We start from the raw sequence: 20,975 nt of genomic DNA on the forward strand, positions 1-20,975 counted from the left end.
AGTGCAAATGTAGCCATAGCCATTCCACAAATGAACTAATGTGGCTGTGTTCCAACAAAATTTTATTTGCAAAAGCAGACAACCCACGGTTGTCTAACCTCTATTCCAGGCTGTTTTCAACTTTACCCAGTCTACTTCTGCATCTCCATATCCTGACCCATCAGTCCCTCATGCCATTCTCTAAGTGCTCCCCTGCTTGTGAATTCCTCACCATCTTTGTGCATGCACATCCTTTTTCCAGGAAGACCCATCACCAGATCTTCATCTGTCTGGCACCCTCTTATCCTTCAAAATAAACTTGAAAATAGATGTCAGGTTTGAGATGGTTGGTGGAGGCATGCAGGAAGTTGTAATCTTCCTCCTCAAAAGCCCAATATTTTATTTAAAAATCAACTTAAATAAAAACAGCCCTACCTCCACCAGTAGCACCAAAACCATGACAGGGATAAAGTATAAGGCCATAAAGTCATAAAATGACTCCTAAAAACAAATGGGAGATGCTGGTGTGGTGTAAAAAAATGTTTGGGACCTAACTCTCCCTTCCCTACATCCAAGAGGGACAGCTGTCAGACTTCTGTTTATGATAATGTCAGGCTGGGTAACATGGGCCAACCATCTGTTGAAAACATAAAAAGTTGATTGTTAGACGGACCATGAGAGACTGTGGGCTCTGAGAAACAAACTGAGGATTTTGGAGGGGAGGGGATTGGGGGTTAGGTCAGCCTATAGTGGGTATTAAGGAGGGCATGTATTGCTTGGAGCATTGGGTGTGGTGCATAAATAATGAATCTTGGAACACCGAAAAAATAAAATAAAATTTAAAAAATAAAAAATAAAAAAATAATAAACTTTAAAAAATAAGTAAATAAATAAAACTTTCTTTTAAAGGAAAAAAATTTGATGGTTAGACTTTGAATCGAAAAAAGTTGTCATCAACACATTGTTCCCTGCTTCTCCCTCTACTTGCAACTAGAAACCCTGTAAATGGTGCAAGAAACAAAGGAGAACTCTGGAATGCAGTAAGAAGAAAGTGAGTTGGTTTAGGCCCCTAGAGCTAGAGGACTAACACAGAAGGAGAGCATCTCAGTCCTCCCATCCAACAGAGGAAAGACACTCAGACCCATCATTTCCCAAATCCTGAGAGACAGAAGGCAGCTAGGTAGGGCCATTTTTCTCCCGGTTGGAAGGGAGCCCTTTCAACAATCAGGCAGGCCCAGCGCCGCCAGCAAGGGGGATCAATTGCAGCCAGAAATGCATGTCCAAGAAACACCTTCTCCATCAGACTTGAGATATCTTCTCCTGCCCAGAGGCACTGGAGCGGGAGAAAGGGATCCAGGCATACTGTCTAATATTCCTGACCCTGATCTTAAATTTTCTCTTTTGTCAAATGTGAAGACTAGCCTCCTCACTTTCAGAAGTGTGTGTGCGTATGTGTGTGTGTGTGTGTGTGTGTGTGTGTGTGTGATGAAGTAAGCTATTTAAAGGAGGAGTACAGGGGCGCCTGGAAGGCTCAGTGGGTTAAAGCCTCTGCCTCCCTTTCAGGTCATGGTCCCAGGGTCCTGGGATTGAGCCCTGCATCAGGCTCTCTGTTCAGAAAGGAGCCTTCTTCCCCCTCTCTCTCTGCCTGCCTCTCTGCCTACTTGTGATCTCTGTCCTTCAAAAAAATAAATAAAATCTTTAAAAAAAATAAAGGAGCAGTACAAGAGGCCAGTAAGCCGAGGACCTTAGCAAGAAGGCTCACACAGAAGGGACAGGCAGTCCCTTCATCCACAGGAGGAACAATGCCTGAGAATGAACAGGAAGGGTGGCAGGTGAAGAGAGAGGAGGCCAGCACTGCCCACTCCTGATTGTTTCTCTGGCTCCATCCATCCCCACCCTTTTCCCCTCCTGGCCCCAAATCCAGTCATAAGCATCTGGGTCCTCCCTGCTGCTGAGCTGGGAGGTACCTGAGCTCAAAGCATGACCCTGTTTCAGCACGACGGACAGCACCAATCCGCTCTCGGGACCACCGCCCCCCCCCCCCCCCCCCCCGATCCAGGGGTCAATGCCTCCTAGAGAGTCAGTGGATGGGGAGCCCCCAGAATGCCAACAATTTATCAGCCCCCAGTGCAGAGTGAGAGGAGCCTACAAAAGGGTCTGGTGATATCCTAAGTCAGTGATGCTGGTCAGGGGTGTCTGGGACCTCATAGGATGTGCTTCCCTCCTCAGACTTGGGCTCTTTGTTCCCTGAAGGTGTTAACCAGGGATTGGGTGTTGTCCTGAGGTGAGGTTTAGGCATAGGTAGCCCCAGTAATTAGATGGAATAACAAGGCCAGTCTTGGGACATTGTTGGCAAGAAAGTAGTGATCACTCAAAGAGGGGGTCCTTATGGCATTTAGAGCTTTTGTAAGACCTTGGGAAAAATAACGTTTCCATTCCGCTTTGTAACGTCTTCCTACCAAGCCTGAATAACTTCAAGATTTTTTTTCTTTCTGCATTTGAATTGATTTTCACTTTTTCAGTCTGGGATGGGTTTTTCCTCTTTCCATGTTTTCTCACATTTCTGTCTAGACCCTTCCTGTCCCCCGAGAGGTGGTCTCAACCACTCCAAGGGTCCCACCTCTGCCCAGGTGATTCTTGCACTTACTAGCCCATGCTGTCCTTAGCCCCAGAGCTGGTAAGTGGAAGGAAGACTGGGTCCTGTTAATAGGACTGGAAACAGGAACTTCATGGCCATCCAACATCCCTCCATTTCTGTTCCTCCTTTTCTGGTCCTTCCCTGCTCAGGATCGCCTGCATGGGGGCTGACTTCCACCAGCCCCCTCCCCTATGGTCCCTCCAGGATCTACTACACGAAGTGATCAGATTCCTCCCAGGGAACCCTTTATCTGAGTTCCCCCAGCACAAAAACAGGGTTCACCATTGATCACCCCCAGAGCCAATATTCTGCAGGACGCTAACTTCATTTGTCTTTTCCCTGATGAGGTTGAAAACCTCTAGAAAAGGAAGGATGAGAAAAACTTGAGCTGCTTTGGGGTACCTGGGTGGCTTAGTTAGTTAAGCAACTGCCCTTGGCTCAGGTCATGATCCTGGAGTCCCCAAATCAAGTCCCACATCGGGCTTCCTGATCAGCAGGGAGTCTGCTTTTCCCTCAGACCTCTCCCCTCTCATGCTCTCTTTCTCTCAAATAAATAATTTTTTGAGCTGCTTTGTCTCTTAGGATAAGGGAAAGTCCTGGATATGGGAGCCCAAAGGAAGGGGCCAGGCATGACAGCACTGTGCCCATTGTCTCCCAAATTCTCTCCCCATCCCTAACCCACCTCCACACAGTAGGAAAGCACTTTGCTGATTTCCCCCAGCCCCTACACAAAAAAATAGATAAACAAATTTTTGTTTACCTGTCACTTCTGGTCTTCCAAACTATTTCTTCTGGTTGTAAGTAAGTAGATGCAAGGAGAGAAAAGTCACCTATATGTAACTTTTTTTTTTTTTACCAGAATTAAAACAGTACTTTATGCAAGATTCTGCTATTTGTGTGTTTACCTTTATGTAAATACTGCCACTTGACATGTATTTATCACCTACTCTGAAATTTGTCATTATTGTGTACAAAGCAAGTCTGCACTGTTTGTAAGAAATGCACATTCTTGCCTCCAAGGACTCACTTTCTATCTTGGAAACATAAATACACAGTAAAGGAAATTCATCTTCTCACCCTCTCTCTGCCCATCCCCAATCTGTTTTCCATAGAGAAGCCAGAGGGAATTCTAAAAACCCAAGAGTCATTTTCAGCTTCTAACCCTCCAGTAGTTCCCAGTTGTTCAAGCAGAAATAGCAAAATCCTTTAACATGAACTCAAGCTGTAACATGAACCATCTTATTTGGCTAAGGGGGCAGGGACCAGGTCCTAATGCCTAGAACACACCACAAGACAAAAAGTCAACACATGCACAGAGGTGCAAATGAATTTGTTTGTTTATTCAATTAAAGGAAGATTTTTTTCTGAAGGCAATATCATGACCCTTATAGATATAAAATAAACATGTGTTAAAGATTTTTCATTGTGGCAAAAACACATACCATCAGATCTATCCTCTTAACAAATTTTTAAGTGTACACCAGTGTTAACTGTAAGTACTGTGTTGAACAAAGGATCTCTAGAACTTTTTCAACTTGCAGGACTGAAACTTCATATCCACTGAGTAGCAACTCCCCATTTTATTTATTTAACTCATTACAAACAAGGGAAAGAGACAGAAATTAAAGATGCCCAAATTTATGTGGAATAAGGGAATATTGAAATGAATTTGTGGATGCATGTAAAAGTGGCTTGGTAGGGGGATTTAAGTCCCCTCCCCAAGGAGACAGAATGTATGTGTATGTCTTTGGACAAGAATTATTTGCATTGCTATTAGTTATCTATAAATTATAGCATTTAAATTGGTTCAAAGGTAATGAAATGCTAAACTCAGATAATCCCAGATGGGTATGTTCTGAAGAATATATACTTTTTCACTGTGGACAACCAGAAATCTTATTTTTATTATCCTAAATATCCTTATAATTCTTTTTTTAAATAAAGATTTCATTATTAAGTAATATGTGCACCCAACATGACACTCAAACACCCACTCCAAGATCAAGAGTCACATGTTGCAGCGACCAAGCCAGCCAGGCATCCCAATATCCTTACAACTCTTCTTTTTAAAAAGATTTTATTTATTTCTTTATTTGACATAAAGAGTGAGAGAGCACAAACAGGGGGAGCAACAGGCAGAGGGAGAGGGAGAAACAGAGTCCCCGCTGAGCAGGGAGCCCGATGTGGGTCTCGATCCCAGGACCCTGGGATCATGACCTGAGCTGAAGGCAGCTGCTTAACCCACTGAGCTACCCAGGCACCCCTATCCTTACAATTCTTAAAGTACATATTCATTGATCACCTAGTGTATGCCAAGCATTTTTCTAGCCAGGGTGGATTCAGCAGGAGAGACAAACAAAGAATAATTGAGCAGATTATATTTTAGGCTGATTTGTGATAAGGAGTTTGAAGAAAAATGAAAGAAAAAGATACAGAGAGAATATGAAATGGATTATAGTTTTCAGTATGTTGTCCACGGATGTTGTCATTGGGAAAATGACGTTTGAGTGTGCACACATATGCACACGCACATGCCACAGGCACTTTAAGCAGACATGCACAAGTAACTCAGATATGCACACACAGAGGACACAGACCTACAGACACACGTAAACTTCAAACAGACACACAGACACACACACAGAGACAGACACACCTCCAAATACACACAGAGAAATCACACACACATATATACACAGACATACCTCAGGCATGCACACAACAGACCACAAACCCAGAACACACACACATATGTACACAGACCAAAGAAAAACACACATACCACAGACACACAGAGAGACTGCAGACACGAACACACATGCACCTACACGGACACACAGGCCACAGACACACAAATACAACAGACACACTCATATATAACTTCCACCACAGCCACACAAGGTGAGGTGTTAGCCATTGGCTCCTCACACTGGGAGCTTTGCCCTGGGAAGACTGGGTCCCTGGTTCTCTGGCCAAACAGACGAATAGACTAAGGTTAGTCTTACTTCAGCTCCCAGGACCCACCACTCAACAGATGGGAGACAGGTGCTCAGGGTGCAGGAGGACGGGCTCAGCCAGCAGAGGGGCCAGCTTGAGCAGAGGCCCATGGAGGCTATCCTGACCTGGGGAGAGAAGGGGAGGTATGTTCATCTAAGTAAGAGCAAGGCAGAGATTAGAGCACAGAAGAGCAGCAGGTGTTTCCTCCAATTACCAAACCTGCTCCTTCCTTTCTCCTCCACCCTTGGAGTGGCCCCATCCTACAGACTGGCCACTGACCACTGTGTGGACTGTGACCAGCATGGGCCAGACCAGCCTGCACAGAGCACTAGACCTGTGTGAACACATCCGCCTTCTTGAAAATCCCATGCGTTGGTTTATTGGGGTTAACATAACAAAGTACACTAACCCCGAGGCTTAGTTAACAGAAGTTCATTTCTCAGAACTCTAGAAGCTAGACATTGTGGGCGGAACAGGCTCCTTCACAAGCCTCTCTCCTTGGTTTGTAGGTGGCTGGTTCCCCCTTGTGCTCATGTGGTCTTCTGCTTGTGCATGTCTCTGTCCTAATTCCCCCCCCTTCTTCTTCTTCTTCTTCTTCTAGGATTTTATTTATTTATTCTGAGAGTGAGAGAGAGAGCACATGCAGGGGGAGCAGCAGGCAGAGGGAGAAGCAGACTCCCACTGAGCAGGGAGCCCAATGTGGGGCTCGATTCCAGGACATTTAACTGACTGAACCACATAGGGGCCCCTCCTAATCCCCTGTTCTTATAAAGGCACCATTCTTGCTGGAGTGGAGCTCACCCCAATGGCCTCATTTTACCTTAATGATCTCTTTAAGACCTTATGTCCAAAGATAGTCATATTTGTAGGTACTGAAGTTTGGAGATGAACACATGAAATTTAGGGTGACACAACTCAGCCCATAACAACCTGTGAATATAGACCTCCAGCTATGCACAGAATTAGACCCCTTCCCAAGGCAGCACAGTGAGCATCTGGTACACATGATCTCTTCGTGGGAGGCCACAGACGAAGGAACCCTAAGACACAGCTGGCCAGCAGGACCTTCTTACCAAAAGCAGGAATATGAAGTACCACTGAGGAATGGGCATTTGACGTGTAAGATGGCCACACCCAAGTCCCTGGAAAATGCCCACCACTGTCCTCATATTCTCCCACAGACAAGAGCTGGGCACTGCGATCCCTCCATGTGACTGCTGGGGAAAATGAGCCTTGGAGGGGAGAAGGGCCAGGCACGCCTGGGCATTCTCCCTCAACGTCATGCAGTGCTATCATCTTGCTGCAAATGCCCAGCTCTCTGGTGTGGCCCGATATGGGTGACACCTGGGGTGCCTGGAGCAGAGGGCTGTGAGCCGGCCAGCAAGCCCTGGAATACCAGGGAGTCCTGGTCCTTGTCCACTCTGGCCATTCATACCTGGGAACTCACCTCGTAGCTGCCCAGAGCAATGGTGTTTCCTACAAGGCCCTGCCCATGCATCCGCCAGCTCACACTGTACCAACAGGAGCTGCTACAGCCTGGAGTTTCTCTGTCCCCTTGGGTGTTAGGGAAGTTTTTAAGAACAGAGATGGAGTCTGTCCTTCTCTACTTGGACTCCACAGCCCTGAAAGGAGGTGTTCATGATGTGGGTGTCGTGCTCACTCATTAATTACACATCAATCACTTCCCTCTTCCACAGTGGGGAGGAAGCCCCACCTTTCATGCCTCAAGGTTCCCCTGCTCACCCTTCCTGCATCCCACAACTGGCAGGACTGACCATCTGGGGTTTCTAGAAGCTGTAATTGGCCAGGTAGTCCCTGCCTTCCTGGGACTTCCTGAGGCCGCAGATAGGGACTGGGGGGTGGTGGGTGGCTGGGACCCCATCTGGAAAGTAGAAGTTGTTAGTCTTCAAGGTCCATGCTGTCATCGCCAGTGTCCCAGCACCAACTTCCTCTTCTGTGGCCAGTCACTTTTCAGACATTAGCCTTGGCCTTCGTACTGGGGCTTCCTCTCTGTCCTGTGGCAGCTCCATGACTCTCACCCCAAAGATGCTGCCGCTGCTGCTGTCTCTGCAATGGGCAGGTGAGTGGGCCGAGGGGAGGGGGCCCAGTGGGCTGGAGCTGCCACTCACCCTCGATTCTCCACAGGGTCCCTGGATCAGTATACAAGATACCAGATGCAGGTGCAGGAATCCCTGACGGTGCAGGAGGGCCTGTGCACCTCCGTACCCTGCTGCTTCTCCCACCCCCATGAATACACTAATAATGACCCAGCTTATGGCTACTGGTTCCGGGAAGGAGCCAATTCACACCACGATGCTCCAGTGGCCACAAACAACCCAAGTCGTAAAGTGCAGGAGGAGACCCAGGGCCGATTCCGCCTCCTCGGGGATCCCCGGGCCTACAACTGCTCCCTGGACATCAGAGATGCACAGAGAAGGGACTCGGGGACATACTTCTTTAGGGTGGAGAAAGGGTCTTCGGTGAGATATAATTACCTGCAGAATCAGCTCTCCGTGTTTGTGACGGGTAAGGAATGGGCTTCAAGAGAGGACACATTACCATGCATGGATCTCGAGGGCTCCTGGGGCAGGGCTGGGAAGGACCCCCTGAGCTCCATCCTGGCTGGGGAGGAGACAGCTGGCCTGGGGTGGAGGCTGCTTCTATGGGCACACTCAGGGTCCCACCACAGGATCTCTCTCTCCTCCTCAGCTCTGACACAGACACCTGACATCCACATCCAGGGGCCCCTAGAATCTGGCCACCCCAAGAACATTACCTGTAGCGTGCCATGGGTCTGTGAGAGGGGGACACCCCCCACCTTCTCCTGGATCGGAGTCGCCCTCCCCTCCTGGGGCTCCAAGGCTCCCCACTCCCCCGAGCTCACTTTCACCCCGAGGCCCCAAGACCACGGCACCAACCTCACCTGTCGAGTGACATTCCCTGGAGCTGGTGTGAGCACGGAGAGGACTGTCCAGCTCAACGTGTCCTGTGAGTGCCAGGCCAGAGTGCCAGGGTCCCTGAGGGCTGGGGGTGTTGGGCGGGCAGGTTCTTGAATCCTGGGGAGGAAGGAAAGAAAACACCAGACTCCATCCCTTTCTCATTTCTGAAGTTTCTGGGGGAAAAGGGCCAACACCGACCTTCTGCCTCTGAAAACAATTGTGTCTATCTGTTCAGATGCACCCCAGAACCTGACCATCAGTGTGCTCCGAAGAGAAGGTACAGGTAGGGTACAATCTCTCATCTTGGGCTGTGAAGCAAATGGCATCTGTCTCCATCCTTCAGAGCAGAGCTGGGGTTTCAGAACTCAGGTGGGAGAAAGGTTCAGGTGTGGGGGCAGCAGAGGTGGGGAGCAGCCCACTGGCTCCTCAGGGTACAAACTGGTTTCTCCCCACCACTGACCCGGCTCTCAAGGGCACTGCATGATCTCTGTGCCTGATGGGGGTGGCCATCCCCAGTGTCCCAGCTACGTTCTGCAAATCTCCCTTCATTCCCCTTAGGATCTGGATCCCACCTACTCCTGCAATTCCCTTCCACATCATAGTATTATTGTTTAAAACAGTAAACACAAAATGCGTTTTGGTCTGCTTGGGCTGCCATAACGAAATACCACAGACAGAGGGGCTTAAGCCTCAGACACTCATTCCTCACATTTCTGGAGGCAGGTCCAAGGTCAAGGTGCCAGCCAGTTTGGTTCCCAAAGAGAGCTCACTTCTTGTAAACAGCTGCTTTCTGGCACTGTTTTCTCTCACACAACTAAAAGAAAGTGAGTTCTTTGGTGTCTCCTCTTATAAGAGCACTAATCCAGGGGCACCTGGGTGGCTCAGTTTGTTAAGTGTCTGCCTTCGGCTCAGGTCGTGATCCCACGGTCCTGAGATCAAGTCCTGCCTTGGGCTCCTTGCTCAGCGATTGGCCTGCTTCTCCCTCTCCCTCTCCCTCTGCTGCTTCCTCTGCTTGTGCTCTCTCTCTCTCTGACAAATAAATAGATAAAATCTTTTTAAAAAAGAAAAAGAGCCCTGATACCTTCCAAGGCCCCTACTCTCATGACCTCACCTAACCCTAATCACCCTCAAAGACTCATCCAAATACCTCCAAATACCACCATGTTGGATGGTAGGGCTTAGACACATGAGCTTAAAGAGAACATGATCCAGTCCCCAGCAAAATGGAGTAAGAATAAAATAGTCTTTGGCACCTGTGTACCTCCCCTCTTGGTTATTTTTCCGAATACAATCTACACATCTACATTTAAAAAAACACACACATACGTACACACCATGCTATATAACTCCTCTGCATCTCTATTATTTTTTAAGTTTTTATTCAAATTCCATTTAGTCAACATATAATGCAACATTAGTTTCAAGTGTATAATATAGTGATTCATCACTTCCATACCTCACCTGGGGCTCATCACAAGTGCCCTTCTCAGTCTCCTTATTTCCCCCTCACCCCTCTTCCTCCTCTCCAGGAAATGATCAGTTTGCTCTGTATAGTTAAGAGTCTGTTTCTTGATTTCTCTCTCTCTCTTTTTGCCTTTGCTCTTTTGTTTTGTTTCTTAAATTCCACATATGTGTGAAATCAACTGGTGTTTGTCTTTCTTCCAGCTGACTTATTTCACTTAGCTATTATTTTTTTTAAAGAGTTATTTATTTATTTTAGAGTGAGAGCATGCACACATGCATTTGAGCTGGGGGAGAGGCAGAGGAAGAGGGAGAGAGAGAGAATCTTCAGGCAGAAACCCCATTGAGCCCAGATCCCAACCATTCAGGGCTGGGCTTAGTGCCAGGACCCTGAAATCAAGACCTGAGCCTAAATCAAGATTTGGTCGCTTAACTGGCTAAGCCACCCAGGTGCCTCTCACTTAGCTATTATTTTTTAATAAACTTTTCATGGTGGAGTAATTTTAAGTTTACATTGTACAGAGTTTCTATAAAGCCCTCATCTATCTTCCCTTGTCTTTGAAAGTATTAACACCACCATGATGCATTTGTCCCAACTAAGTAAGTGACATTGGTACATTACTTTCTCTATGCATTCGTAGGAAAGCTTCTTCATTCTTACTGAGGATTCCATGGTCTTCCAATTAGAAGTATATTATACTGCGAACTACTTAATGAGTCCCCACTGGTGGAAAGCCATGGTGTTTCCAGACTTTTGTTAAGGCAAATAATACAGAAACAAATAACTTGTATAAACATCTTCCATATGTGTACATGTGTCTGTAAGATAATTTCCTAGAAAAGTCCCAAATCAAGGGGTATGTTTGCAATTTCTACAGTTACTGCTGAATCATACTGTATAGAAGCCATTGTTTTTATAATCTCAACCTGCTGAACATTTTCATCCTTGCTGATATCTTAAGTGAATTCACTGTCATTTTAAGTTGAATAATCATTTTGTAAATAGGTTGTGTAGCTTTCATTATGCTTAAGAGTCATTTGTATTTCTTTGTGGACTTTTTCTTAATGATCTGAAGAAGCTCTTTTTCCATGAAGGAGATCAGCTGTGTGTTACTTGAAAGGGTTTATTTCCAGCCTAATAATGGCCCTTTGACTTAGCATATGGTGACTTTGTTAGACAAAAACATGGTTTTTTGAGGGAGTCGTTGCATTCAGTGACATACTGGAGTTGGTTCTCACTGGCAGGCAAGAGCCAATTGTGTCCATGTTTTCCCAATTCTGAGTTCAGTGACATTTAGTCGGGTGCTTGAAATCAGCCAACAGGGAAGTATTTACACCAAGGAAATTGGCAAATCAAGACTTTTTTTTCTCCCCTCCTCCTCCCCAATGAGCTGGTTGTTAAACACATACCAATAAACCACTGTTACTGTGGTTTCCCTAATCTATTATTATTTCCCTAATCTATTATTTCCCTAATCTATTATTATTTTTGAATCCTCAGCAATGTCATATGTCAACACTCATTCAAGCCTTACAGACTGCCCGCTCTTCCCTGAGCATGCAGAGCCATTTCACACCTTAGCTGCGGCTACACTTTCTGTGCCAGCCTCCAGCAATGTCCTTCCATGCTAGCTCCTGGCCCCTCTCATGCTTCACTTTAGCCTCTCCTCCTCCAGGAAGCCCTCCGTGCCCTGACAGTCTCACTGAATTCCCATCTTCAGGGTTCCCCTGAGCACAATGTACCCCCATCACAAAACACATCACACTGCTCTATGACACCTGATTCTGGGTATCTCTCTCGCAAGACTGTGAACTCTCAGACACAACTAAATTAGACAGGTCTTAGTGAACTTAGAGAAAGACAGAATGTACATGGGCCTCTGTACATGGGTGCTTGCTCTCAGTCCTGTCCCCTTCAGCTGACCTCATGATCATGGGGTTCAATCATGTGCTGGAAGAGAAGAAACAGATATACATGATGTGAGGAAAAGAGACAGAGAGAGAGAGAGAGAGAGAGAGAGATTAAGAGAGAGGAAATACCCCCAGTGAGGACCAGGGCTTAGCTTTCTCTCTGTCTTGCCAGGACCTGAGGCTCTGAGCAATGGCTCGTCTCTCCCAGTCCAGGAGGGCCAGCCCCTGCGCCTGGTCTGCATCGATGACAGCAACCCTCCTGCCAGGGTGAGCTGGACCCGGGATAGCCTGACTCTGCAGCCCTCACAACCCTCAAATCCTGGGATCTTGGAGTTTCCCCGGGTGGAACTGGTGAACCATGGGAGATACATCTGCCAAGCTCAGCACCTGTTGGGCTCCCTGGAAGCATCCGTGAGCCTCCTTGTGAAGAGTGAGTTGGGACATATCTGGGAAGGATGCCTGGGCGCTGGGGAGGGTGGCCTCCTCTGATCTCTCTGCTGTCTGCCCACAGCCCCCCTGAAGCTGTTTGGTCCCTCCTGCTCCTGGGAGGGCGAGGACATGCACTGCCACTGCTCGGCTCAATCCCAGCTGCCCCCTTCTGTGCACTGGCGGCTGGGGGAGGAGCTGCTGGAGGGGAACCACAGCAACACCTCCTGGACCCTCACCTCCAGCTCTGTGGGATCCTGGGCCAACAGCTCCCTGAGCCTCAGTGGGCCACTGGGCTCCAGCCTCAGACTCAGCTGTGAGGCCTGGAATGCCCACAGGAAACAGAGCATGGCTATCCTGCTAATGCCAGGTCAGGGAGTTATGACGAGCAATGCCCGGGGAAGGGGGCGCATGAATCAGGGCGCATGAAGACATTGAAGAGACAAGTGGCTCTGACTTGGGCAAAGGGGCACTAGAGGTCAGAGTCATCCATAGGTTGAAGAGGAGAGGGATTGAGGGAAGGGCCAGGGAAACAGGAGGCTGGGGTCACATAGAGGGGTGGGGACAAAGGATCCAGTCCTGGGTAGCTATAGGCACACCCCTGGGTCATGGATTCCAGAAGGCTGGGTGCTCAGGTGCCTTAGCAGGACTGGAGTTTACCCCAGGTCTCTTATCTGCAGGGAGACCCGGGGCCAGGACAGGTGTGATTCAGGGGGCCATCTGGGGAGCTGGTGTCACAACCCTGCTTGCTCTCTGTCTCTACCTCATCATCTTCTTCACGTGAGTGCGGGCTCTGCTTTGAGTGAAGGCCTCTTGAGGTTGGGTGACCCAAAGAATCTCCCAAACTAGAAGCCCAGAGCTGAAGAAACCTGGGGAAGTGATGCAGCCAGAGGGGACACAATTTGTCCAAGTGGCATCAGGAATCTAGCCTCCTGACATAGAGGCTGGGAGTGCTTTGTTCCCACACGGGGTTCCCACTGTCAGGGAGAAGAGAACATGCATTCTCCTCCTAGTTTCTGTAGCCAGATGGCAGCCTTCCTGCCCTGCCTCAGTCAGTCATCCTTCCAGGCTCCCAGCTGTGAGCAGCCAGGCTGAAAGGCTCTGATCTCTCCCCTCAGAGTGAAGACCTACAGGCAGAAGTCAACCAGGAAAGCAGTGTGCAGGGATGGCCTCCATCCAGCCTCAAAAATGGTCTCCCAGGTGAGTGGCTGGGCATCTCTTTCTATCTGGTGTCCCTCCTGGACACACCTCTCCTGGGATGGCCCATGGGGTGGCTCGCTCAGCATGCTAAAAGGTGAGTCCATCATGGACCCTCCAAATTTGGTCCTCCCTCGGGATTTCTGGCTGGGCTCAACTCAGAGACCCGAGAGCCCCCTTCTCTTCTCCCCTCCCGTCCATCAGCAAGACCCAGTAATGGGTGGAACCCAAGTTCCACCCATTTCCCTTTTAGCAAAGTTTTCTTTTTTTTTTTTTTTTTTTCATTTAGCCCCTTCCCTGCTGAGCCGTCGCTGTCTCCCTCCTGGGCCACTTTCTGTGCCTTACCTCCACGATGCCACCTCTCCACCTTACCTCCCAAGCTTTGGGCAAGAAATTACCCAAACACCCCACTCAGACCCCACTGTCTGAATCAGCATGGTTCAACAAGATAGTATGAACCATGTACATGGCTAAAATTTACTAATGGCCACATTTAAAAAGTAGAAAGAAATATGAGATCAGTTTTAATGTAATATATTATTTAACCCAATACATTCAAAATATTATTTTACCATCATATCATCAGAATCAATGTACAGATTATTAATGAGATAGTCTGAATTATTCCTTCCTCTCCTTCTTCTCTTCCTCTCCTTCTTCTCCCCCTTCTTCCTCTTCCTCTTACCCTTTCCCTTCCCTTTTCCCTTCCCCTTCCTCCTCCTCCTCTTCCCCCACTCCTTCTTCTTCTTTTCATACTAAGTCTTTGAAATCCAGGGTATGTTTCACACTCATGGCACACCTCCGCTCAGAATCTCCATGTTTTATGTGTTCAGTAACCACATGTGGCTAGGAGCTACCGTATGGGACATGTAGTCCAGTTTCCTTGGTCTGGTGTCCCATGACCTGTCCTCTGCTGAGCTCTCCAGCCCACTTCCTTCCCCTGCCCACAAAAGTAGCTCCTTAACCCAGGCAGGGCTCGTTTTCTGTAACTTTGTGCCTTTGCACACATGATTTCCTTTGACCTTCCTCATTTGCACTAGCCAGATCCCTAATTCACCTTTCACGCTCCAGTTTGAATATCCCTCTGCCCTATGCAGGCAGACCGTCACTATGCCTCCCTGTAATAATCACAGGCACGTTCCCAGCATCGTGTGAGCCCCTGGGTCGATGCTGCTCCTGTGTACCAGATCATAAGTTACAATTTTATTGTGTGTGTGTGTGTGTGTGTGTGCGCGCGCGCGCGCGCGCGTGACAATTTGGTACTGTCTCCTTGTCCTGATAGGCTGTTTGAGGTCAGAGATTATGTGTGCTGAAGAGTTTCTTGACCTTGCTTACTCTGTTTTAATATCTATAAAATGAGGACAACAGTTATACCATCCACAGGGGAGTGGGGGGAGTTGTAAGGATTCAATGTCATCATGATAAAAATTTGTTAAAGATACAAATGAATGAATGAGTGAATGAATGAATGGATGGATGAATGCTCAGGAAATGGGCAGGAAGTGGATAAATGAGTAAGTGCACCCCAGCCCATTCTTCCCTTCTCCAGACCCAAAGGGCAGCTCCAATGACTTTCATTCATTCCACTCAGGATCACCTGAGCAAACGCTGCTCAGCCAGCCCCTCAGACCACCTGCCCCCAGCTGCTGCCACCTCCCCCTCAGAGAAGGAGCAGGAGCTCTACTACGCCAGCCTCAGCTTCCACGGGCTGAAGTCGCACAACTTTCAGAAACAGGAGACCACTGAGTATGCAGAGATCAAGATCCAGAAATGATAACCCCAACCTGATCCCTGCCTCCAGGAGAGCCAGCTCTGACTGGAGCCTGGACAGGACATCTCTGAAGAAACGTATAGCAGACACTGATTCCTTAGGAGGTGACAGCCTTCAGAACCAAAGTTTATAAATTGGAATGTGACACTTTTTAGAGTGGCAGAAAATAACAGATTCCTGATTTCAAACATCAGGCGAGGCACTTTACCTCCCCATGTCTCCCTGTGTTCCCTTCTCTGTGAAATGGGGAATAATATTCATCAGGTACATTGTTCAGTGGGGAAAAAATGCACCATTGGCATTGTTAAGCATATCCTTATGTGTTAAGTTTACCTCAGGATGGAGGGAGAGATCAGCTTTTGAACACGTATTATTTTGTCTTTTGTTTTGTTTTTTCTTTGTATTATTTTTAAAAGTAAAAATATTTCTGAATGTAACTCTGGCAGGAGTAGATATTTCCCAATACAAGTGTCTAACGAAGGATAAAAAGTATAAAAAGAATATGTAAGAATCTTCTAAAAATCAGTAAGAAAAAGGCACACAACCTAATAAAAAAGCGAGATATTCAAAGGGCCCATAGGCATATAGAAAGGTGTTTAATGTCAGTAGCTTTCAAGAAAATGCAAGTAAAGACCCCAGTGCTAGGTCACTGCACAGCCACCACTATGATTAAAATAGTAAAAATGGTATCAAGAACATCAAGTATTGAAGACACTACACCAAGTGAAATAAGCCATCACCAAAAGACAAACACAGCATGAGACCAGTTATACGAAGTATCTAAAGTAACCAAATTCTTAGAAACAGAAGGTAAAGGGGGGACTATGGGAGGGGAAACAAGAAACAGCTTTCAGTAGGTAGGGATTCAGTTCTGCAAGATGAACACTTCCTAGAGCTTAATGATGTACATGTAGTTAATGCTAGTGTACCACGCACTTAAAAATATTTAAGATGATAAAATTTATGTTTTTTTAAACTACAATAAAAAGGAGTACTTTAAAAACCCATTATTTAAAAAGGGGTTGGGGATGTGGATGGACAATTAATGGTTAATGGGTATAGAATTTTACCCATTCTAGGGACAGATGATAATGACAATTGCACAATGTAAATGCAGTTCATGCCACTAAATGTGCACTTGAAACAGTAGATTGTAAGTTGTGTCTACATTGCCACAATGACATTTTTTCCTTAAAGAATATCAAGTATGCTTCAGCAGCACCTATCCTAAAATTGGAAAGAACCCGAGAAGGTTAGCATGGCCCTTGTGTAAAAATGTCAGTGTTGGTGAAGATGAGGAGCAACTGGAACTCTCCTACATTGTCAAGGGGGAGGGGAGTGAGAACTGGTACAAGACCCTTGGGAGAATGCTGGTCACTCTCGACTGACACTGAGAATGGAGCCAGCAATTTCATTCCAAGGTGTGTGTCCAGCACAAGTTCAAAGAAGCATTCACCGAATGTGTATGAGAACGTTCATGGCAGCTGTGGCTGCCAGGAAAAAATTGAACCCACCCAAATGCCCATCAACAGTAAGGTAGATAGACTGCAGCGTATTCACGCAATGGAAGAAGCAAATAACAGCTCTGTACAACGCGTGAGAAGCTTAGAGACATAATGTGAAATAATCCAGATGCAAGAGTCTTCACTATGTGACATCTTTGATGTGAGGTTTCGAAACAGACAAAACCAAGATGATTATCATATGATCTCTCTGATATGAAGAGTTTGAGAGGTAGGGTGGGGGGTTTGTGGGGCAGGGAAGGAAAAAATGAAACAAGATGGGATCAGGAGGGAGAGAAACCATAAGAGACACTTAATCTCACAAAACAAACTGAGAGTTGTTGGGGGGAGTGGAGGAGGGAGAGGGTGGTGGGGTTATGGACACTGGGGAGGATATGTGCTATGCTGAGTGCTGTGAAGTGTGTAAGCCTGATGATTCACAGACCTGTACCCCTGGGGCAAATAATACATTATATGTTAATAAAAATAATTTTTTAAAAAGAAACAGACAAAACTAATCTTTGCCATTGGAAGTGTAGATACTGGTTGCCATTGGGGGGTAGTGACAGGAAGGGTCCAGTGGGGCCCTCCTGGGGTCTTCCAGTAATGATTTGTATCTTGATCTGGGTCCTAACTGCTCAGATGTGGTCACTCTCTGAAACATTTTTGAGTAAAACATTTGTGGTTTGTGCCCTTTTCTGTTTGAATAGTACTCTTTTTTTTTTTTTTTTAAGATTTTATTTATTTATTTGACAGAGAGAAATCACAAGTAGATGGAGAGGCAGGCAGAGAGAGAGAGAGGGAAGCAGGCTCTCTGCTGAGCAGGGAGTCCGATGTGGGACTCGATCCCAGGACTCTGAGATCATGACCTGAGCCGAAGGCAGCGGCTTAACCCACTGAGCCACCCAGGCGCCCTGAATAGTACTCTTTAACAGAATTTACATTAAGATTTTTTTAAAAGATGGGGTTTCCACTCAGGTCATGAACTCATGGTCTGGACCAAGCCTAGTACCAGGCTCAGGGGAGTCTGCTTCTCTTTCTTTCTCTCTCCTTCTGCCCACCTCAACTCATACATGTTCTCTCTCAAATAAATAAACAAAAATTTTAAAAGATTTTAAAAATATTATCCTTGTAATTATCTAACTCTGATTTCCACCAACTCTAAGCTCCCCCAGGGCAGGGACTATGTCTGGCCCTGTGCTTTTAGAACTCAGCCTTGGACACAACACATGAAGTGGGCTCAGGAAACCTCTGAAATGCCTACCACTCAGGTGCATGGGGACAACATGCCTGGGCTCTGCTGGGTCCTCCAGCTTGTATTTCTACCCCAGAGCTCTCTCCTGGACTCTAAACCTGCATGTTTTCTTGGACATGTCTCACTGAAGGACCACAGGCTCCTCACTTTCAATGCATCCCAGACTGGCTCCATGTCTTTCCTCATGTCTGGTTCTCCCCTAGGTTCTCCCTCCAGGATGTGGGAATGTTCCACAGGACATGCTGTCTGATACCCACCATCTTAGCAAGGAGGGCATCATGCTCCCATGTCTCCATTAACTGCTATGTCCCACCAGGGCACAATTTCTGGTCTGGCACTCACTGGGATCTGGTGAAACAGGTCTCTTCCTCTTCTCTAATTTACACTCCTCTCTGGCTGTTCCTCTAAGAGGTCACTGTCTGAATCACTTCCTGAATCTCATGAGTCTGCATCTTCTCCTCCCCCACTGGAAGCCATGAGGTCCCCTTGACCGTGGTATGAAGTGCCCCAATAGTACTCAAGGCCCAACTTGCAGCATTAAGCCTTCTTCCACCCTTTCCTGCTATCCTGGGGAAGACTCTGGAGCTCCCTCCTCTGGAAGGAGATCACATTAATCTCTCCACCATTGCTTTAATCTTTAATCACAGGGTCTAGAGACCGTCTAAGTGGTTTTGTGATGTTGGTAGTGGACACTGGTTAAATGTTTAAGCCCCTTCATAGTAGCCAAAATGTGGAAACAACCCAATGCCCATCAACGGATGAATGCAAAAACAAAATGTGGTCTATCCCTAAAACAGAGTATTATTCAGGCATAAAAAAAGGCTGAAGTCCTGATACATATGACGTGCATGAACCTCAAAAATATGCTAAGTGGGGTACTCCAGACACAAAGGCTACTTATTTCATTATTCCATTTATATGAAATACGTAAAATAAGTAAATTCATAGAGATGGAAAGCTGATTACAGGCTGCCATGGACTGCGGAAAGGGTGAATGTTTAGTCGGTGTGGGGTTCCTCTTTGGAGTGACTAAAACGTTCTGGAATCAGATAGAGGTGGCGGTTGCACAACATGGTGGATGTACTAAATGCCACTAAATCATTCACTTTAAAATCATCTAGTTTTAGGGGAGCCTGGGTGGCTCAGTGGGTTAAAGCCTCTGCCTTTGGCTCAGGTCATGATCTCAGGGTCCTGGGATCGAGCCCCGCATCGGACTCTCTGCTCAGCAGGGAACCTGCTTGCTTCCTCCCTTCTCTCTCTTTGCCTGCCTCTCTGCTTACTTGTGATTTGTCTGTCAAATAAATAAATAAAATCTTTTAAAAAAATCATCTAGTTTTAAATGAATAAATAAATAAAAATCATCTAGTTTATGAAAAAATCATCTAGTTTATGTTACATGAATTTCCCCTTAATTAAGAAAAATGACTTAAGTTCTTCAAAGTCATTCAAATGCCCATTTCACCACTTGACCTGTTGCTGCTTCCACTTGCTCCTCCCTCCAATGAAGATAACAACATTTCCTAGCTCATTTGGTGGTTTTGAGAATGCACTGAATTAATGCACACAGGGAGGCTCTGTCCCCAGTGTGTGGTGAGCAACTCTCGGATACTGGTCAAAGTGAACTCAGCCAAGGGCCGAACGCTGCCGAGGCAATCCTTTGACTGGTCAAATGACCTCTAGGCTTCAATTTATAGACGCACGATATCAAGTTGTCCACCAAACCCTGATCAAGTGGGCGACTAACCCTGTGGTCCCAGGGAAAGGCCATTAATGTGCAAGCGAGGAAGGAGAAGTGTAAGGCCTATTTCAAGTCTTCACATCCAGGGTTTTGTTTCACTTCCCCCTCTCTCATCGCCCATTCCCATGAGTCACCAAGTTCCCGATCTGTCCCCTCCCCCCCGCATGCCTGAATCAGGTCTTCTTGACCTTTCTCCCCAGGACCATTAAAACAGCTGCCTCCTCAGCCTCTAGGTTCCCCATTAGGCCATTTATCCCTCCCCTGCTAAACATCCTTCTGTGACTGCCCCTCTCCCTCCAGATGAGGGGTCAACTCCAATGAGAGCAACTCAGGAATTTTCACAATCTCACTGTCACCTACCTCACCCTTTTCTCTCAACCACCATCCTTCACACACCTCAGCCACATCCTTGTCACTCCCAGAACATACATGCCCTGTTGTGCTCTCCATGCTTCCTTCACATGGTTCCATCTCACTGCAATAGATGGAGAAAGGGGTTTCTTCATCTTTATGGCACATACTTATCTTTTGAGATCCCCCTCAAATCCACCTCCTCAGACAAGCTGCATTTCCTCCCTGATTCCCACCCCCTGCCCTGCAGCTTCCCATGTGTTGGATTAGGGCATGGTTTAACAACCTCAGTGCTATTGGTATTGGGGCATTAGGGGCTGAATGATTCTTCATGGTGGGGAGCTGTCCTGTGCACTGTAGGATGTTAAGCAATGGCCTTGGCCTCTACCCCCAGAATGTCAGGAGCTTCCCCTACTCATCTTTGACTACCAAAAATGTCTCCAAACATTGCCAAGTGTAAATGGAGTGGGGAGGTTGGTGCACAAAGGTCACTGCTTGAGAAGCACTGGCTTAGGGCCACTCTTCTCTGCACTCATACAGATACTTCAACAGAATGACCAACTTTCTCTAGTTCTTCTTTTCAAGGTCACCACAAACACGACTTCACTCCTGGCCAGTTACAAAACAATTGAGTACAGTTTCGTTACTTTGCATAACATTTGTGAGGGACACCTTGAGAAATCCCTACTTTTCTTCCCATTTCTTCATTCTCCAAACTTTTACTGCATGCCTATTTGGGGAACACCAAGGCAAAGAAGATAACTGTTTCGGCCTCAGAAGAGCTCAAGTTCATCCATGGAATTCAGGGAA

The 20,975-nt window shown here is 46.8% G+C and overlaps 1 protein-coding gene and 1 non-coding gene across 2 annotated transcripts; both read left to right on the forward strand.

The window, feature by feature from the left end:
• Window positions 1-6,336: 6,336 nt before the first annotated feature.
• Window positions 6,337-17,059, forward strand: LOC116579522 (sialic acid-binding Ig-like lectin 13). Its single transcript, XM_032324989.1, has 9 exons — window positions 6,337-7,694; window positions 7,760-8,140; window positions 8,324-8,602; window positions 8,789-8,836; window positions 12,098-12,355; window positions 12,437-12,721; window positions 13,032-13,131; window positions 13,470-13,551; window positions 15,140-17,059. Exons 1-9 carry the CDS (start codon window positions 7,643-7,645, stop codon window positions 15,320-15,322), a joined length of 1,668 nt encoding a protein of 555 aa, XP_032180880.1. The 5' UTR covers window positions 6,337-7,642; the 3' UTR covers window positions 15,323-17,059.
• On the forward strand, window positions 16,527-16,629 carry LOC116580363. The gene has a single exon (XR_004281617.1). It is a non-coding gene; the product is annotated as a U6 spliceosomal RNA (small nuclear RNA).
• Window positions 17,060-20,975: the final 3,916 nt, after the last annotated feature.

The sequence above is a fragment of the Mustela erminea genome, chromosome 19, assembly GCF_009829155.1.
Source record: "Mustela erminea isolate mMusErm1 chromosome 19, mMusErm1.Pri, whole genome shotgun sequence".
Lineage (NCBI taxonomy): Eukaryota > Metazoa > Chordata > Mammalia > Carnivora > Mustelidae > Mustela > Mustela erminea.